At 46.2% G+C, this 15,081-nt stretch overlaps 1 protein-coding gene across 3 annotated transcripts in view; it reads right to left on the reverse strand.

The window, feature by feature from the left end:
• Window positions 1-14,250, reverse strand: part of C2CD2 (C2 calcium dependent domain containing 2) — a 39,292-nt gene extending 25,042 nt beyond the window's left edge. For all 3 annotated transcript variants that reach the window (XM_084226582.1, XM_084226581.1, XM_084226583.1), the window contains exons 1-4: window positions 13,855-14,250; window positions 11,830-11,928; window positions 3,105-3,224; window positions 2,704-2,805 (exon numbers count right to left, since the gene is read on the reverse strand). In XM_084226582.1, the coding sequence (XP_084082708.1) occupies window positions 2,704-2,805; window positions 3,105-3,224; window positions 11,830-11,928; window positions 13,855-14,136 (603 nt within the window). In that variant the 5' untranslated portion in view covers window positions 14,137-14,250. The remainder of the gene's footprint in view (window positions 1-2,703; window positions 2,806-3,104; window positions 3,225-11,829; window positions 11,929-13,854) is intronic.
• Window positions 14,251-15,081: the final 831 nt, after the last annotated feature.

A 15,081-nucleotide genomic window follows, 5' to 3' on the forward strand; every position in this document is an offset into this window, starting at 1 on the left:
CCCCTGAGAGAGCAGATCAGGTCATCAGATAAGCAGATCTGCACCGTTCCACTGATTTAATGGGAGTTATGCCAGCTTGCTGCAGCTGAAAAGAAACTAATCCTGTGCTGCACTGAAAAAAATATTACAGCATCTCCTGGAGGTCTTCAACCTTGCTGAAAAGTGCAGTGTATGGACAGAGTTGTGCTGCTCTGGGCTCTGAGTTGTAGTTTGCCCATAAAAAAATCTCACAGCCATCTGTGCTTAGCACCACAACCTCTGAGGGGTCAGAACACACCACAGATTTTGTGCACACACATGTACCTTCACATGATTAATTTTAAGGTGTATGAAGAGACTGAACTGCCCCTGCCCTCCCTGTGCTCCTGGAGAATGCCTGCTTTTCACAGCAGGCTCCTCAGGAATTTTCATCTGCTCAGGTACCTACAGGGTACAGATTTTAAAATCAAGCTGTCCCAGAAAGGACAGTCTGAAACCCAACAGCTCTGAAATCTCACTGAGGTTTTTTTTCTAAAGGAAAGACTGAAGTAGGAGACAAAGATCTGACCTAAAAACAGAGGACCCATCCATCTTTTTTTATCTGATCCACACAAAGAGACTTCACTGATGCGCAGTTCGCATGACATGTCAAAGAGATTGGGAGCAACAGCCCTTTGCCAGCTACCCAGGTGTTACAGAAACATTCAGGGTGTTTCACAAAAAATCCCAGGAATGCTGTGAACAGAAATCCTGTTGTACTGCCTTCTTACCTAACTGGCCTTTGATGACATGTTCAAAACATACAACAGCACTGGCCAGTCCCACAAAAATCTGCTGCATTTACACCATGTGCCCTCAAATAACCACCAAGGAAACACATAATACTCACTCACTTTATAAAGATCACAGTAAATTAGGCTTTTTAAAGCCTTAGTAACAGCAATTTCATTACTTAAGTTACTTAAATAAGCAGACAAATTATGGTTAGTCCTCATTGTTTTGGAGGTAATTCCCCTCCCCTGTTCTTACCTAAATTGTACAATCCCAGTTGCCTCCCATGCTTTGCCATCAGCCTAATGTGACATCTGTTATTTAACAGTAACAACAGCAACCTCAGTCATGGACTTCTGCTCATAGGTATTTGCTGTAGTTTCCATAGTTATTTGGAAAGGAGATTGATTAAAGAGCCTCCTGTCAGCTCTGCCTCATTTTTAGCCATCCTTTTTTTGGAAAGTTACTCACCACCACAACTCCCTCGACAAGACAAGCCATAATGGCTTAACTGCCACCCCAAAATGATAAAGACAACAGGTTTCACTTTGGGTTTGACTTGGGCTAGGGATGTACAGCACAGCCAGCCTGGGGCACATCAGCACATGATGTAAATCCTGTAAACCCAAACCCTACCAGTCAGCCAGGTTGCCCAACACAACTCAGGTTCACCCAGCCATTACCAAGAGAAAATGGGTTATTACACCCAGCTTGTGTGATGTCAAAACCACTGTGCAGATAATCACAAGTAATTAGAGGTATTTATTTGTACACACAGTATTGCTTCTGAAAGAGGAAGCAAACAAGACACAAAAGCTGACATTGAAGTTTAGGAGCTGGAGCAATTTCTCAGGTGTAGCTTGCTCACAGGTTTTAGCCCTTTGTTTATTGCCTCTCTTCTTCCATAAGCGCTAATACAAACTTCAAAAGTGAAAATAAAGCCCTCTAATGAATAAAGAACTTAACAGGCTCATTCTAAACATGCAGGCAAAGCAGAACAGGTGCAACTCTGCAAAGCTGGACTTGGGCACCTAGCAAAAAGCTGATTGTGAAGTCCAATGACTGCACCAGAGTCATCTGTGTTTGTCAGGAAGGATTTAATAGTTAATGACTGTTCAAATGTGGATAATCAACATGCCACCCCAGCATATGAAGGTCATTTACATGCTACGTAAAACCTACATTAAAACACACTTCAAAAGGCTTCTCTGTCTTTAGCTATGAGTTTCACATTTTTATGGACAAAAGCTGGGGTAATAAATTATTATGATTGTAGCTCTCTCAGTACAGGTCTTTAGAAGCAGCTCTACAATCAAATTACTTTTAACAAGGCCTTCAGTCAGGAAAACAACTTCACAAAACACAAACAAGTCTTCCCCCACAGCTGTAGGAAAAGTTAAATTACCACATTTGTCCCAAAAATAAAAAACTCTGAAAGGTCAAAGGCAGAAGAGAATCCCAGTCAAGATGAAACTCTTGCAGGGGATGGCCCAATGAATCAGTGCTCATACACAAAGATCAGGTGCAATTCTAAAAGCATCAAAATGTTTTTAGATCATCCATCATTTCCTTAAATAACTGTATTTTTCACAGCCATTTCTGATCCATTGCTGCCAAACTTCAAAACTGATTTAAATTAGGGAAGGAGCAACATTTTAATTGCCTTGATGGAAACACCATCACAACTGGGTTTTTAAAATTATTTTAGAAGCGTTCTCACAGAAGATATTTAGGAACAGACATTTTTCACACCTTGAATTTGGATGAAAGATGTTTGCAAAGTCATTTGTCTGTCAAATACAGACTTGTTTCAGTGATCTTGAGAGGTGTTGCTGGATTTCAGAGGTGTAAGGATTTGATAGATGATCCACGGCAGATGCTTTACACCACATTTTCAACCAAGGGGATGGAGACTCATCTGCTCTACCATTACAACAAATAAAACTGACTGACCTCCTGCACTGCTGGCTGGATTTCAAAGTTGATTTCATTGGTGTTAATGAGGAACCACTCAACTTTGACATCTTCTCCTTTGTCTTTCACATAGAGCTGAAGCTGCGGACAGGAAAAGAGTTATTGTAGGTCAATCTCCACGCTAAGGCTCAGCACAGGAAGAATGACATCAGTTTCTGAGTAGGTAACTTCACAGTGACACTCTAAGGAGGCAAAAGTTGCTCGAGCTTTGAGAGATCATGCCAGTTAAAAAAGGGAATTGTTCTACATATCCAAGTAGTCTACCCAACATGCTATTTATCCCCAGTCTCCTGAAGAGGCAGCTTAATTTCTGTACTTACCACTTGTCTCAGAGGGGAAATAAAAGGAAGGAAAGAGAGAACAACACTTTAAGACTTTACCTGCAGGTGGACTGGGGACAGCTTCACAAAATATGACTGAGCTTCGGCAGCCGCGGGCGGAGGGGCTGAGACAGCAACGAGGAATTTCACAGAATCTCCCACAACATTGCAAGAAACCACCTGGAGAAAGGAAAAGGATGAGGGGAAACAAAGGGAAGAACAAATTAATCTTCAGAAGGTCTGGTGAAGGCAAGAAAGAGAATAAGAAAGGAATTAAAGCTAGCAGAATTATGCTAAGTTGCACAGGTGGGAAATTTCTAAGCAATTTCATTCATCTTCCCATCTCCTTCTGAACATTCTTGTAAAAGCACATAGTTCAAGTGTTCAAATCTGTACATGAAATCTAATATCTGCAAATTATGGCATTTCCCAAAATTTCTTTTGTATTATTACCTAATTCAGAAGTAACTCCTTGCCTGACAAGGACTCCTTTTCATTTTACAGATCTATGTATTAAAAGCTCCAAGAGGGCAAAGATGTTTGTTCTTCTTCCTCTTCTGTTCTGAGCAGCAGCTGATTTACCACACAATCTTTAGTTTAGTGAAACTAAAGAAAATGTGAAACTTTGGGACAAACCTGCTGCTACAGCAGAGGATTCTGTCTGAGTAATTCCACTTCTCAGTGGGTAAGAAGGAGCAGGAGCCTTTAAGAATTTATTCAAACCTTTGACCAAACCAAGAAAGCCTGAAATGTGGTGACAAAGCTAAATGTCTGGAAAAAGTCTGAGTGCCACTTGACTGCAATACACTTTTAGGAGCAGTAATTTAACTTGTTATCACACTGAGTTTGTAAACAGTGGACAGTTTTTGCTTCCTCTCCTCTGCAAACTGACTGAGCTGCTGGAGCTGCCATGCAAAATTCCTGGAGTGTGCAGAAATTCCTGGAGGATTCCTGGCAGCACAGGAAAGCCCATGGGGTGGAAGTCAGAAATTATTCATCACACCACAGAGGCATGTTTGTTTTGCAAACAGATGTGCTGGTGGAGGAGAGCTGCTTGTCACTGTCCCTCTGTGGTTACTGTCCCCACAGCTCCACTGTGGGAAGGACAGCTGAGCTCTCCTCACACTGACTCAGGCAGAGGGAACCAGGTCAATGCAATGCACAGACAAATAATTCCCTGCAAGGTTTGTCTGACAAAAACTCTGCATGCCGCTATTAAATTGTGTTTGTGCACTTACTGCTCCAATTATGGGCACTGGAATTGAAGCTGAAAGCTTTGAGAGGAATCATGAAACTCCTGGAAGATCCTTATCAGTCTCTCCTTAAATACATTTCATCTCCCCGGGCTCTCTGGGGTACATTTTAAGGATGGCCAGGGCTTTATCGAGGGCCTGAGTACATCCATTAAGGTAGACTTAATTACAAAGGAGCAGGGGGTGGGGAGGTGGATATGACAAATAAAAATCCCAACCACACCCACAAGCAATAAGAATTGCCTTTTCAGGTTACATCTTTGCAAATTATAGTTTAGAAGTGGACAAATGAGTCTTCTCCACCTCTCCTCTTTCCCGAAGTCCAGATTCCTTCAGAAGTGATTTCTGACCTTAATCCTGCACAAACAACACCAACACCCAGTATTATGGTAAAATAGAAAGGATTTTTAATAGCTAACAAGAACAAAGAGCCCAGCTGCTTCCAGCTGCTTGTTTTACTTGTAGCTGAGATGAAACACAGAATCACTCCTTTCATTCAAAGTAATGGATTGACACAGTGACTCTTTAAAGACTTTGAAAAGGTTCTTCCCTCTTTCTTGAGGAAAGAGGAGGAAAAAGGACAGGTCTGATGCAAAAACTGCTGCCACTTCCATACCCTAAGTGTAGTGTTTTATCATCCATACATGTTTTTTCCACACATTTATAGGAAGTTCAATACATTCAGAACAAGTTGGATTTGCTATACATGCAATGCAGAGCCATTCATCTGGAATTTCTGGATGTCCAAGAGCCAAGGTTGCCAGGTATGTGGTTTATTAATGTTTTTAAAAGAAATAAGCGCGGACAGAGAGTTGGCAAATGAGTTCATGTGTCACTTATCTCTTAATCATGTTTAAATTCAAGTTAAGGATGGAAACAGACACTGCAGGTGGTGGAACTTTGATTTTTCTTTCTGTGTTTTGTCAAGAGATGCTAAATCAGTTTTTCTTAATGTATTTTTACCTTTCATTTCAAAGCCCAAACCAGTGAAGTTTGGACTTTTAGTCTCCCTGATTAATTTATTTTCTGCCAATGACATCTACTAAGCCCTAGTCCCATTGTGCCCTCACTTTTACTAAAAAAAATTGTGGTACTAACATACAGCCACCTGTCAACTTTTAATCCAATCATCAAAAGGAGTGGTTCCATGTTTGTAAATGGAATAGAATATGTATTTATGTCAGGTGAATCCCTTTGTTCTGGGAGCAGGATGGATGATGGAGTCAGAATACTGAGAGAAGCAGAATTCTGGGCTAGAATTTGAAGAGAAAGCCGCTTTGTTTTCATCTCCAATGCTGCCACAAGTGGTGAAAAGGTGATTAAAGAGACTGCAACTGCTGCTTCCCTTGCTGAGTGACATTCCTTCAGAAGTGTAGCAGGTGATTTTGATAGACCCAAGCAGAAATATGTAGGCCACTTCCCCCATGGCAGGCACACAAAGAAAAACACTGAAGCTTGCCGTGCTCTGCTCCTCTTCCCCCTGCCTTGTTCCAGCCTGCTTCTTCAAATTCACTTTCTCTGCACAGATGAAAAGCTAGAGAAGGGAGGGTCAGGCAAAGCAGCCTTTTCTGGTTGGCAGGGGGAGAGAAAGGAAGGATAGGTGTCCACAAGAAAACAGAGGAACCTGGACTGATAGGAAGAAAGTTCTCCTTCAATTTCATTTGTATTCCTCATTCTCTCTCCCATTCCCTTTACCAGAGACATCCCCAGTTATCAACCCTTTGTGTTTTAGAGTCTAGAAAACCTGTCACTTTTGTAAAAAACTGTTCTTTAAAATCCAAGCCCTGCATAGCAGCTGGGAGCAGCTGATTCTGAGCTCCTAGAGGGGTCACCCCCAGCTCCCTCTTGTGATCCTACCTCTGGGCAAGACACATCTCCTAAATTAGCAGAAATAGGGTGAAGTGAAGTAGCAGCACAAAGAAACCAATATCAAGATATTTTCTCCCTCCAGCCCCTCCCTTGGCACAAACACCCTTCTCTCCACCTGCTTTGGGGATCTCCCATGGAAGGAGTTCCCAGCCCTTCCTCAGGTACCTTTGTGTCCCTGCTCCTCCTCAGTCCTCTGCCATCCCTCCTCATGCACAGCTGGTACTTAATCACCCACTGCCAGGGTTATTCCTGCTGTTTCCAGCCTCTCCTCTTCATCCCTGACCTGACATCCTCATCATGGGATGAGCTGCAGCGGCCAGAACTCCCAGACCTGGCTGGGCTCAGTTCCCCACATGGAAAATGCTGGCACCCAGCTCCACTGAGCTGCAGATGCTATGACACAACCTACTCACACATATCTAAAACTCTGAGTACAATTATCCTAAAAGCAATTCTCTTCCAGATAAGCAACCACAGGAACAAAGGACATTGAAAAAGCACTGTGGGTTGAGCAAGACTGCTTTTCTGAGAAAGTAAAGTGTCCAAACTTGCGTACTCACAGCGATTAAAACCCTTCCCCTGCTATGCCCTCCCCCTGTATATCCAGACTTTTTCCCTTTGCAGTTCCTCTGGACCAGTTTCAAAACCTGTTTTTCCCTTCCTGAAGTAGCAGCAGAAGCTGCTTCATCTCAAGAAGCACCATGGTGCCCCAGCTCCTCCCACATAGTGCCTTCTTGCCTTGAGGTTTCAGTTTTTGCACTGGTACCCCATTAATTTGTGCATTACATGTTCCCTTTTCTTTACTCTTCCCTCCCCAAGTGTAGCAGCAGGTTCTCCCCCGGGCTGTAACTTCAGGGGGAAGTTCTGACAGCCCTGACGGGGAACATTTCTCACACCTTCCCCAGGCCCTGACCACACCACATGTGATTGTAAAACCCCCAGCAGTACAGGCCTTGACTGCCTTTTTTGTTTGTTTTCTAGAAGGAAATTCTTTTTACTACATTTGGTATTTACTTCCAGAAAGAGCAGGTTACTTGAGGTTACTCAGTAGTATGTAAGTAATACAAATATTTAACATTTTCACAAGAGAATCAGAATTAACCATGAGGCAGCCACACAGTGAAAGTTGCCATGATCTCACTGTAAGATTTAGAACCCTTACAGTTTCCCATCTGTCTCACAGGGCTCTACTATAACAAGGATCTTCTTTTTGGCATAGTAAACTCATCTTGTCAATGGCCACACAGACAGTTTGTGTGCTCAGCTGAAAACCTCACCACAAGAAAATTTTTCAAATCAAAAATTTCTGCCTTTTGACCATTATTAGCACTCAGCTGTTCAGAAGAATTACATGATCTTCTTGGTTACCACAGCCAATTCCTTCATTTCTTGAGGGGGTTTTTCCAGCTTCTTCTCTACTCCTTTACCCCAACAATTGACCAAGTGACCAGGGCAAACAAAGGGGAGATGACAAATGCAATGTCTAACCTAGGCACAGGCAGGTATGGATTTTTAGGAGCCAGTATCAAACTGAAACATTTGCCTGTAAATACAGTGAAAACCTCAGACCAGTTTTTCAAAACAGTATGGTGAAGGCAGGGTGAGGGATGGACTCAGTGCAGGAGAGAGAGTTTCCATGTCAGCAACAGAAACAAAGCAGAAGTTGATGGAACATGTGAATTTGTCCACTCCTTTGAGACCAACACATTCATATTCAAATAAGTGGAAAAAACAGGGAGTGAGGGAATGAAATAAACAAGCATAGAGTACAAGGAGACAGGACAGGATGGATTTTCAACCCACCTACTAAGTTCAAATGAACATCAAACAGTGCAAATACTGGAAGCAGTACTTATATTTCAGAAAGGGGAATATAAATCAATACCAGAACTAGAACTGCTAGTTTGGCCTCACTATCATGCAAGCCTTTCCAAACCATCTGAGACACAGTACAGCTGAAGACACAGAGAACAAGAGGAGACAGAAAACTCCAGGAGAGGTTTGCCAGTTTGTGCTGTGGTAGCTTGGACAGTAATTGACTTGCAGAGACAGTTTGGGGTGCTAAGGCTTCCCTGATCCCTGTGCCAAGCTGGCAGATGTGGCACAAGCCTGAAGGAGGTTCACACACATCTGCAGCAGCAGCTGAAGACAGAGCCAAATCCAGGATTGTAGGAATGTGGTTTTTGTTGATGGAGTGACAAAATTATTTTTTGGTTTTTTTTAAAAAGAAAAAAGCTTAGAAGTTTGTTTTTTTTTGGGGGAAGGGGGTTGATTTTTTTTTTGTTTGGTTGGTTTTGGTTTGTTTTGGTTTTTTTCTACACAGGATCACCTCCAGTGAAGCAAACAAACCGCCCTGCAATGTCCTCCCCTGACCAGGCACTCAGTTCTGAAGAAGAGATCATAATGTTGTCTTGTTTACTTCTCTAGGCTCACCCCACTAACAATTAAGCTTTTACTCCATCACTCCCCCATTAAGGGATGTTTGAAAGGGAGAGGACAGTACAGTGAGCAGGGAGGTGAAAGCTGGAAATAGGTTACTAAAGACTCTTTCAGGCACCAAACCTATCACACAATTAAAAGTCCAAAATACCTCAGAAGAAACCTGAAAGAAAACATGATGCTCAGGAAAGCAAGCTAGGAAGCAGCAACATAAAGGAAGATTAGGTCATCACACAGGAAAGCTGAAAGACCTTGAAAAGCAGGAGAGGAATGCAATACAAAATACATAAGTGAGTGTGTGTGTGTGTGTGTGTAAGAATTAACAACTCCTGCTCACACAAAGGACAGTTTATTATCAGGACAGCACCACAGGCAGAGAGACCTTGATGAAGCAAGGCACTCATAGCGTGAAGCAGCCACAGGAGAGGCAGATTGGAGCCCAAAACCCTTCAGGAAAGTACTTCTAGAGCCAAAAAGAAACTGCCTCCTTGCATTGTGAGACCTCACCTGTAGGGCTGTGTGGCCCTTCAGCCATCAAGTTCAAAAACACGGATTTAATTGGAGCTGCTGCTGAGAATGGGTGCATAGGAGAGACTCAGGAGACAGGACAGCATTGTAAAAGGAGATTTAAGGAGCAACTTATGCAGGCAAGCTAAACAAAAGCTGGAAGGAAATATAATCCCTTCATAATATATTTACTGACAGCAAGCACCATGAAAGAAGAGTAAACATGTTAAGAAGAAAGGATTATATTAGTGCAAAAACTAAAAAAAGCCTAGGAAAAAATCTCCATGGGCTATAATTCCATCTAGGCTTGTAAAAAAACCCCAGTCATTAAAGCAGCAAAAATCTGGGATGGCTTTTGAAGCAGAATGGGGAGTTAAAAGACAACAGGAACTGTACAGCACAGTCAGGATCATTCACTCCACCAAAAATAATCAGAAATAAACACCAGGAATGGTCCCAGTTAGGAGTGCAGCAGTGACATTAAAGGAATGGCACTCTGATGGAATTTTACCCCTTTCCATTTGAGTATGAAGCAGAAAAATTAGAGAGACTTCTGTCACAGCCTGCTCCATCCAAACCCTCTGTGCCAAGTCCTCAGCAAGAGAATCCTCTTTTTCATTGCCTTTTTTGTTGCTGTTTCTGTTGTGAAGTTCAAGTCCTCTGGAAATAGACTGCACTAATGGAAAGGCTGGCAGAAAAAGCTAAGACTAAGAATATTTCTAATGTTTACTTTATTAAAACAAAACAACCAATACCACACAATGAAAACAGGCCATTTCATTCTATATATTTAGGCTCTGACCCAAAATTGGGGTGAAGGCAACACATAAATAAGGCTTTATCAAGGGACAGTGTGGTGTAACCTCCAGCCACAGAGCAGCTCTGTTCCTATCACCACAGCTTGGGCCAAGCTGAGAAGCAGCAGCATTCCAGCCATGTCTGCAGCACTGCACTGTGCAGCACACACCAATTTCTGCCAGAACTTTGAGTTTGGGCAAGCTGCAGAGAGAGACTTCGATTTCACATGCAAACATTGAGAGTTTGAGGAGGATGGGGGAAAAAAGAAAACATCAAAAAAAAACCACCCAAAAAACAAAACACCCTTGGTATTACCTCAGGAAATACAACATATAAGAGAACTCCTGAGGTGTTTAGAGAAAGATATGCATTTAAAGAAGAAGGAAAAGTAGCTACCAGACTGCCACCCTAAGGTTATTATACCCTGTAATTCAAATAAATATTCAGGTTGTGTCTTAAATGAAGGAGTAAGAATGATTCAGAGAACTTTTTCCAGCAGCTGTGCACAAGACTATTGAAATGGGTTTTGGCAGAGTTCAGAAGAACCCAGTGTATGAAAACAAACCTTTTTTATCCCAATAAATTTGGAAATGTGCTTCTATTAGTCTAAGCTGTTTTGAAAGCACATCAGATTTCTGTCTGCAGTGTAACACCTCGATTAAGATGCTGGAATGGCTCAACCCAGCCCTGCCTGTCCCTTCCAGCAACATTTTAGACACTGCACTGCAAGACAGCAGTTTTTTGTGCTGTTATTTGCAGCAGCTCTCCCTGGGGTCCTGGCTTCACGCATGACACAGCACATCACTTTCAGACCTAGCAGTGCCCTCTCCTTACAATTTCCCATCCTGGCATCTTCCAGTGGCACAGAGTAACACTTGTGCCAACCCTACAGCCCTACCAAGTCCAGTCTCTCCAGCCCCACTGCTGGGGTAGGGATTTTATGAGCCATTTATTTCAGGCTACTGAAAAAAAAAAAAAAAAAAAAAAAAAGGAGAAAATGAGTACACAAACAGCTTTGCATGTTAACAATCCCCAGCTGCCACCAGCCAGGGTGTGCCTCTAAGTTGTGTATCAGGCAGATAAGCATGCATAGTTTTCAAAGGAATCATAGCAGAGCTGCTTAGCATCTAAATCAGATGAGCAAAGCAAAATAACAAAGCAAAACTAAAAGAAAAGCATTAGGCTAATTTGATGCAGGTGCCTAATGTAACCAGTCACTAGGACAAAAACACAGGAGCTATCATTGCTAATAAACATATATAGGGGCTTTTTCCCCTTTTAATGCATTTTTACTGTTCCAAGAGCCACGTTCTGCCTTATTTTAATTTCACAGGCACTGAACCACCTCCCAGTATTTGCAGTGGGAGAGGAGGAAAGAAATCATTTGCTCCTCGCTGAATACAAGGACCAGCAGAGTAAAGACTTCACCCTAAGGACTCCTCACCTGTTCCACTGATCCTTATTCAGCTCCTACTTAGGAAGCAAACCTGTCATCAGCCACACAAACAGCAAGAGGCAGACAAAGACGTTTTCCAGTCCCAGGAGAGAAATTTCCTTCATCTCAATGCAGTTCTCACTGCACACTTCAGCAATAGGATGGGGAACCAGCATCAGGACTGTGGAGGTGGAGGAGAGGGCTGCTCCCTGAGCTCACTGAGGGTGTAGCTATAAACTTGGCATAACTCTGGTTATTGTGCATTTGGTGGAAGCCCTGGAGCACATTCTGCTCACAACATGCAAAAGAAGAGAGTTTGCACAGGTTCTTTAGAGAGGCAGCCTCTTACCTGCCTCAACAAACACAGGTCAAGGGTACAGATCTATTGACAAATAAATAAATTTGACAAATAAATTTTCCACTCACACTAATAAAACACTTCCTGACCCAAAATACATTGAAAGGCAACAAATCCAAAGTTTACCTTCTCTCCAGCTGACTTTACAACACTGGTAACTTCTTTAACTGCTAGCTCAAGTGGTTCTGCGGGGTCATCTTCCTCAAATGTGAGCAACTGAGAATCCTAACAAGAAAAAAAAAAAAAGCATTGTTAGGTGATGAACCCATCACTTGAAAACAAGTGATAAAAATGCACTGCCAGTCAAGTTCCTGGAATTGCAAATGTATGTCAAAACTTCCATGTATTAATTGCATGACACCTCACTACATAATACAGGGTAGAGCCTGAAAACATATACTTAGGACATAACTATGGGCCTAATCATAACTCATCTTTCCCTGTAGTAGAATATCAAGGTACACAGTGCAGAGCCAAGTCCATGAACAACAACAGGGTCCAGCAAAACTGCTGTTCTTCAGCAAAGATTTATCAGTGCTGCAGTTGGAAAAGGCGTGTTTGGTTTGGCCCACTAATAGGGCTCCAGGAGGCTATGCCAAAACTCAGAAACCCCAAATATCATCTTGCAGAGGTGAGGAAAGAAGCCTTCCCCTGCCCAGCCCTCATCAGTGGAGGCAGACAGTGATGACAGCCACTCAGTCTTCACACAGACAGCAAGGCAAGGCAGCCTTTGGGCACTGAGGTCATCCTTTCAGAAGCATCAGCACTGCATTCTTCACCTGCTACCCACATGGAGCACTCAGCCCTGCTTCCCTCATCACCCCAGGTTGTTTTGCACGCAGGAATTTCATTAGCTTTGTGCTGCTGACATTGTTTTGGGAGGCTGACAGCAGGAGGAACGCCACGCTGCAGTGCCAGGCGCTGAACTCCCGGCTCCAGCCGCTCACCAGGGAGGGTGTGCCTGTCCCTGTCCCAGGGGCTTTGCCCTCTGCTCAGGGACAGGAAGCTGTCACTTGTGTCTGGTTACTTTCAGTTCTCAGCACCTGTGCTCAAGCTGTCTGGACCCTTCTCTTCCGCAAGTGCAGGGCAAACCAACCTTCATTTCTTAGCACAGCCCACTCTTTTCTCAACCACAATGCAGGATTTCAAAGGGTGCACAAAATATTTTCTTTCTACTGCCCAACTTACAATGATACTTGGGAAGTGTTCATTTTTATTCCTTATCTTTCACACACACATGTTGCCCCACTCTTCCTTCTTCCCCAGCCTGCTCTCTGACATGCAAGAAGGAACCTCTTTGGTCTAGGACGCACGCAAATTCAGAGAGCTGGGGACACGCCACTTCCTAGAGTTTATCCTCAGCATTTTGCACTGACACGACAAGGGTTCAGTCCTCAGGACACGGAAATCAGCTTTGCACAGCCTCACCTAACCTCCTTACCTCAGCGGGCATACCATCACACACCAACGTGCAGGATGCCACACTGCGCCTTTTCCAGGAAGAGCAGGTTGGCATGGGAAGAAACACCGCGTTTTGTGCATCCTCCCTGACCCGGGCTACAGGCAACCTGACCAAACCCTGAGCATCCCATCTACCATCCAGAGGGCTCGGACGCCAGCCAGCCCCTGAAGTTACACCACACACCGCAGGGCCTGAGGCATGCCGGGGGAAGCCCAGCTCTGGGAATTATTTGCCGAAGGACGGGCCCCAGGCCCAGGCCAGGAAGTTTCCATTGTTTCCTCCTCCCCACGCCCGAACAATGTTATCGGCGGAGCGAACCCCTGCCAGGGGCTGCGGGGGTCGGGGCTTTCCTTCCTCCCCATCCTTCCCGACTCCCACGCGTGCGCCCACTCCGCTACTCCGGCCGGCTCCCTCCTGTAATCCCTGCCAAGCAGCCACCCAACGCACACGTGTAAATATACAAACACACACACGGAGGGTCAGGAACACACCCGTACATCCCTGCAGCAAGTCCCTACAGCCGCTCCTCGCAGCGGGAAGCGCCCGGAGCCGCGTCCCGGAGCGATGCCCCACGGCCGGGAGGCGCCGGCCCCGTCCCGGCGGGCGCGGGGGAGCTGCCGCCGGCCATCTCCCGTCCTTTCCCTCCCTCCGTCCCGTCGCCCATCCATCACCTGCATCCCGGCACTCACCGCCCGCTCCGCCGCCTCGGCTCGGAGCGCCGCCACCCAGGCCCGCCGCCACTGTCGCCTCCAGCTGCCCCGCGACAGCGCCCAGGCCAGCACCGAGCCGCCCTCCTCCAGCAGCTCGTCCCGCTGCACCGGGGCAGCGGGGGCCGGCGGCGGGCGGCCCCTCCGCAGCGCCAGCAGCGCGTACTGCACCAGGTACACGGCCAGCGTGGCCAGCGCCGCCACGAAGAGGGCGACCAGCGCGCCCCAGCGCAGCTCGGCCAGCCCGCCCGGCAGCCACGCCATGGCTGACCATAATGGGGCCGCGACTCCGGACCCGTCCAAGGCGCGCCGGGCGGGGAGCAGCGGCGGCCGCAGCCCCGCACAGCGCTCGCTCGACCCGCGGGCGCCGGCGCAGGGACCGGCGCTGCCCTGGGACGTGCCGCGCTGCCCCGCCCGCCCACGGCGCAGTCCCCGCCCCGGGGCGGTGGAGAGGGGCCCGGCCCCGGCCGCAGGCACGGCCCGGCGCCGTCTCTGGCTGCTGCCCATCGGGGGCGGTTGCCAGGCGGCGAACGCGGCCCGCCGTGCCCTGCAGCGTGGCGGTGGTGGGCGCCCGTTGGCCCAGGGACAGAAGCGGGGAGGCGGGCTTGGGGTGGGCACCTGGTGCTCCCTGGGGTCAGAGGGGCTTGGGATGAGCCCCTGGGGTTATGACAAGTTCGTGATGTGCTCCTGGTACCCCGGAGTAAAGGGGCCCAGGGTGAGTTCCTTGTGCTCCCGAGTTCAGGGTGAGCGCCCGGAGTGCCCGAGGTAAAAGGAGTGGGGACGGGCGCCTGGTGCCCGGGGAGGTAGAAGGGCTTGGAGTGGGTGTCCGCTACCTCGGAGGGTGGGGGGGACACGGGCTTGGGGACCCAGTTTCCCAGAGGTAGAGGGGTTCAGTGTGGGTATGGGGCAGGTGCCTGCTCTGTTTCTTTCGAGCTGTCTCTCTTTACCTGTGGCAACTCCCAGCCAAAGACCCTCGTCTGATTTTTTTTTCCCCACTCCATGTGCTAAAACAACCCTTGATTAAGTTATGAAACGTGGTCGTGCAATGTCATTGTAAGATCTTGCTCCACTTGGCTTTCAGCCCCTTCAGAGCTTTGCCTTAAAGGGCAGGAACATCTTTTCCTTGCTGGAAACTGGAATTCCAGACCATTGCAATGCCATGGACTGCAGAGGGGAATTCCCGAGGCCCTCGGGGTGCTGGTTCTGCCC

The sequence above is a fragment of the Fringilla coelebs genome (assembly GCF_963513975.1).
Source record: "Fringilla coelebs genome assembly, chromosome: 2".
Classification (NCBI taxonomy): Eukaryota; Metazoa; Chordata; class Aves; order Passeriformes; family Fringillidae; genus Fringilla; species Fringilla coelebs.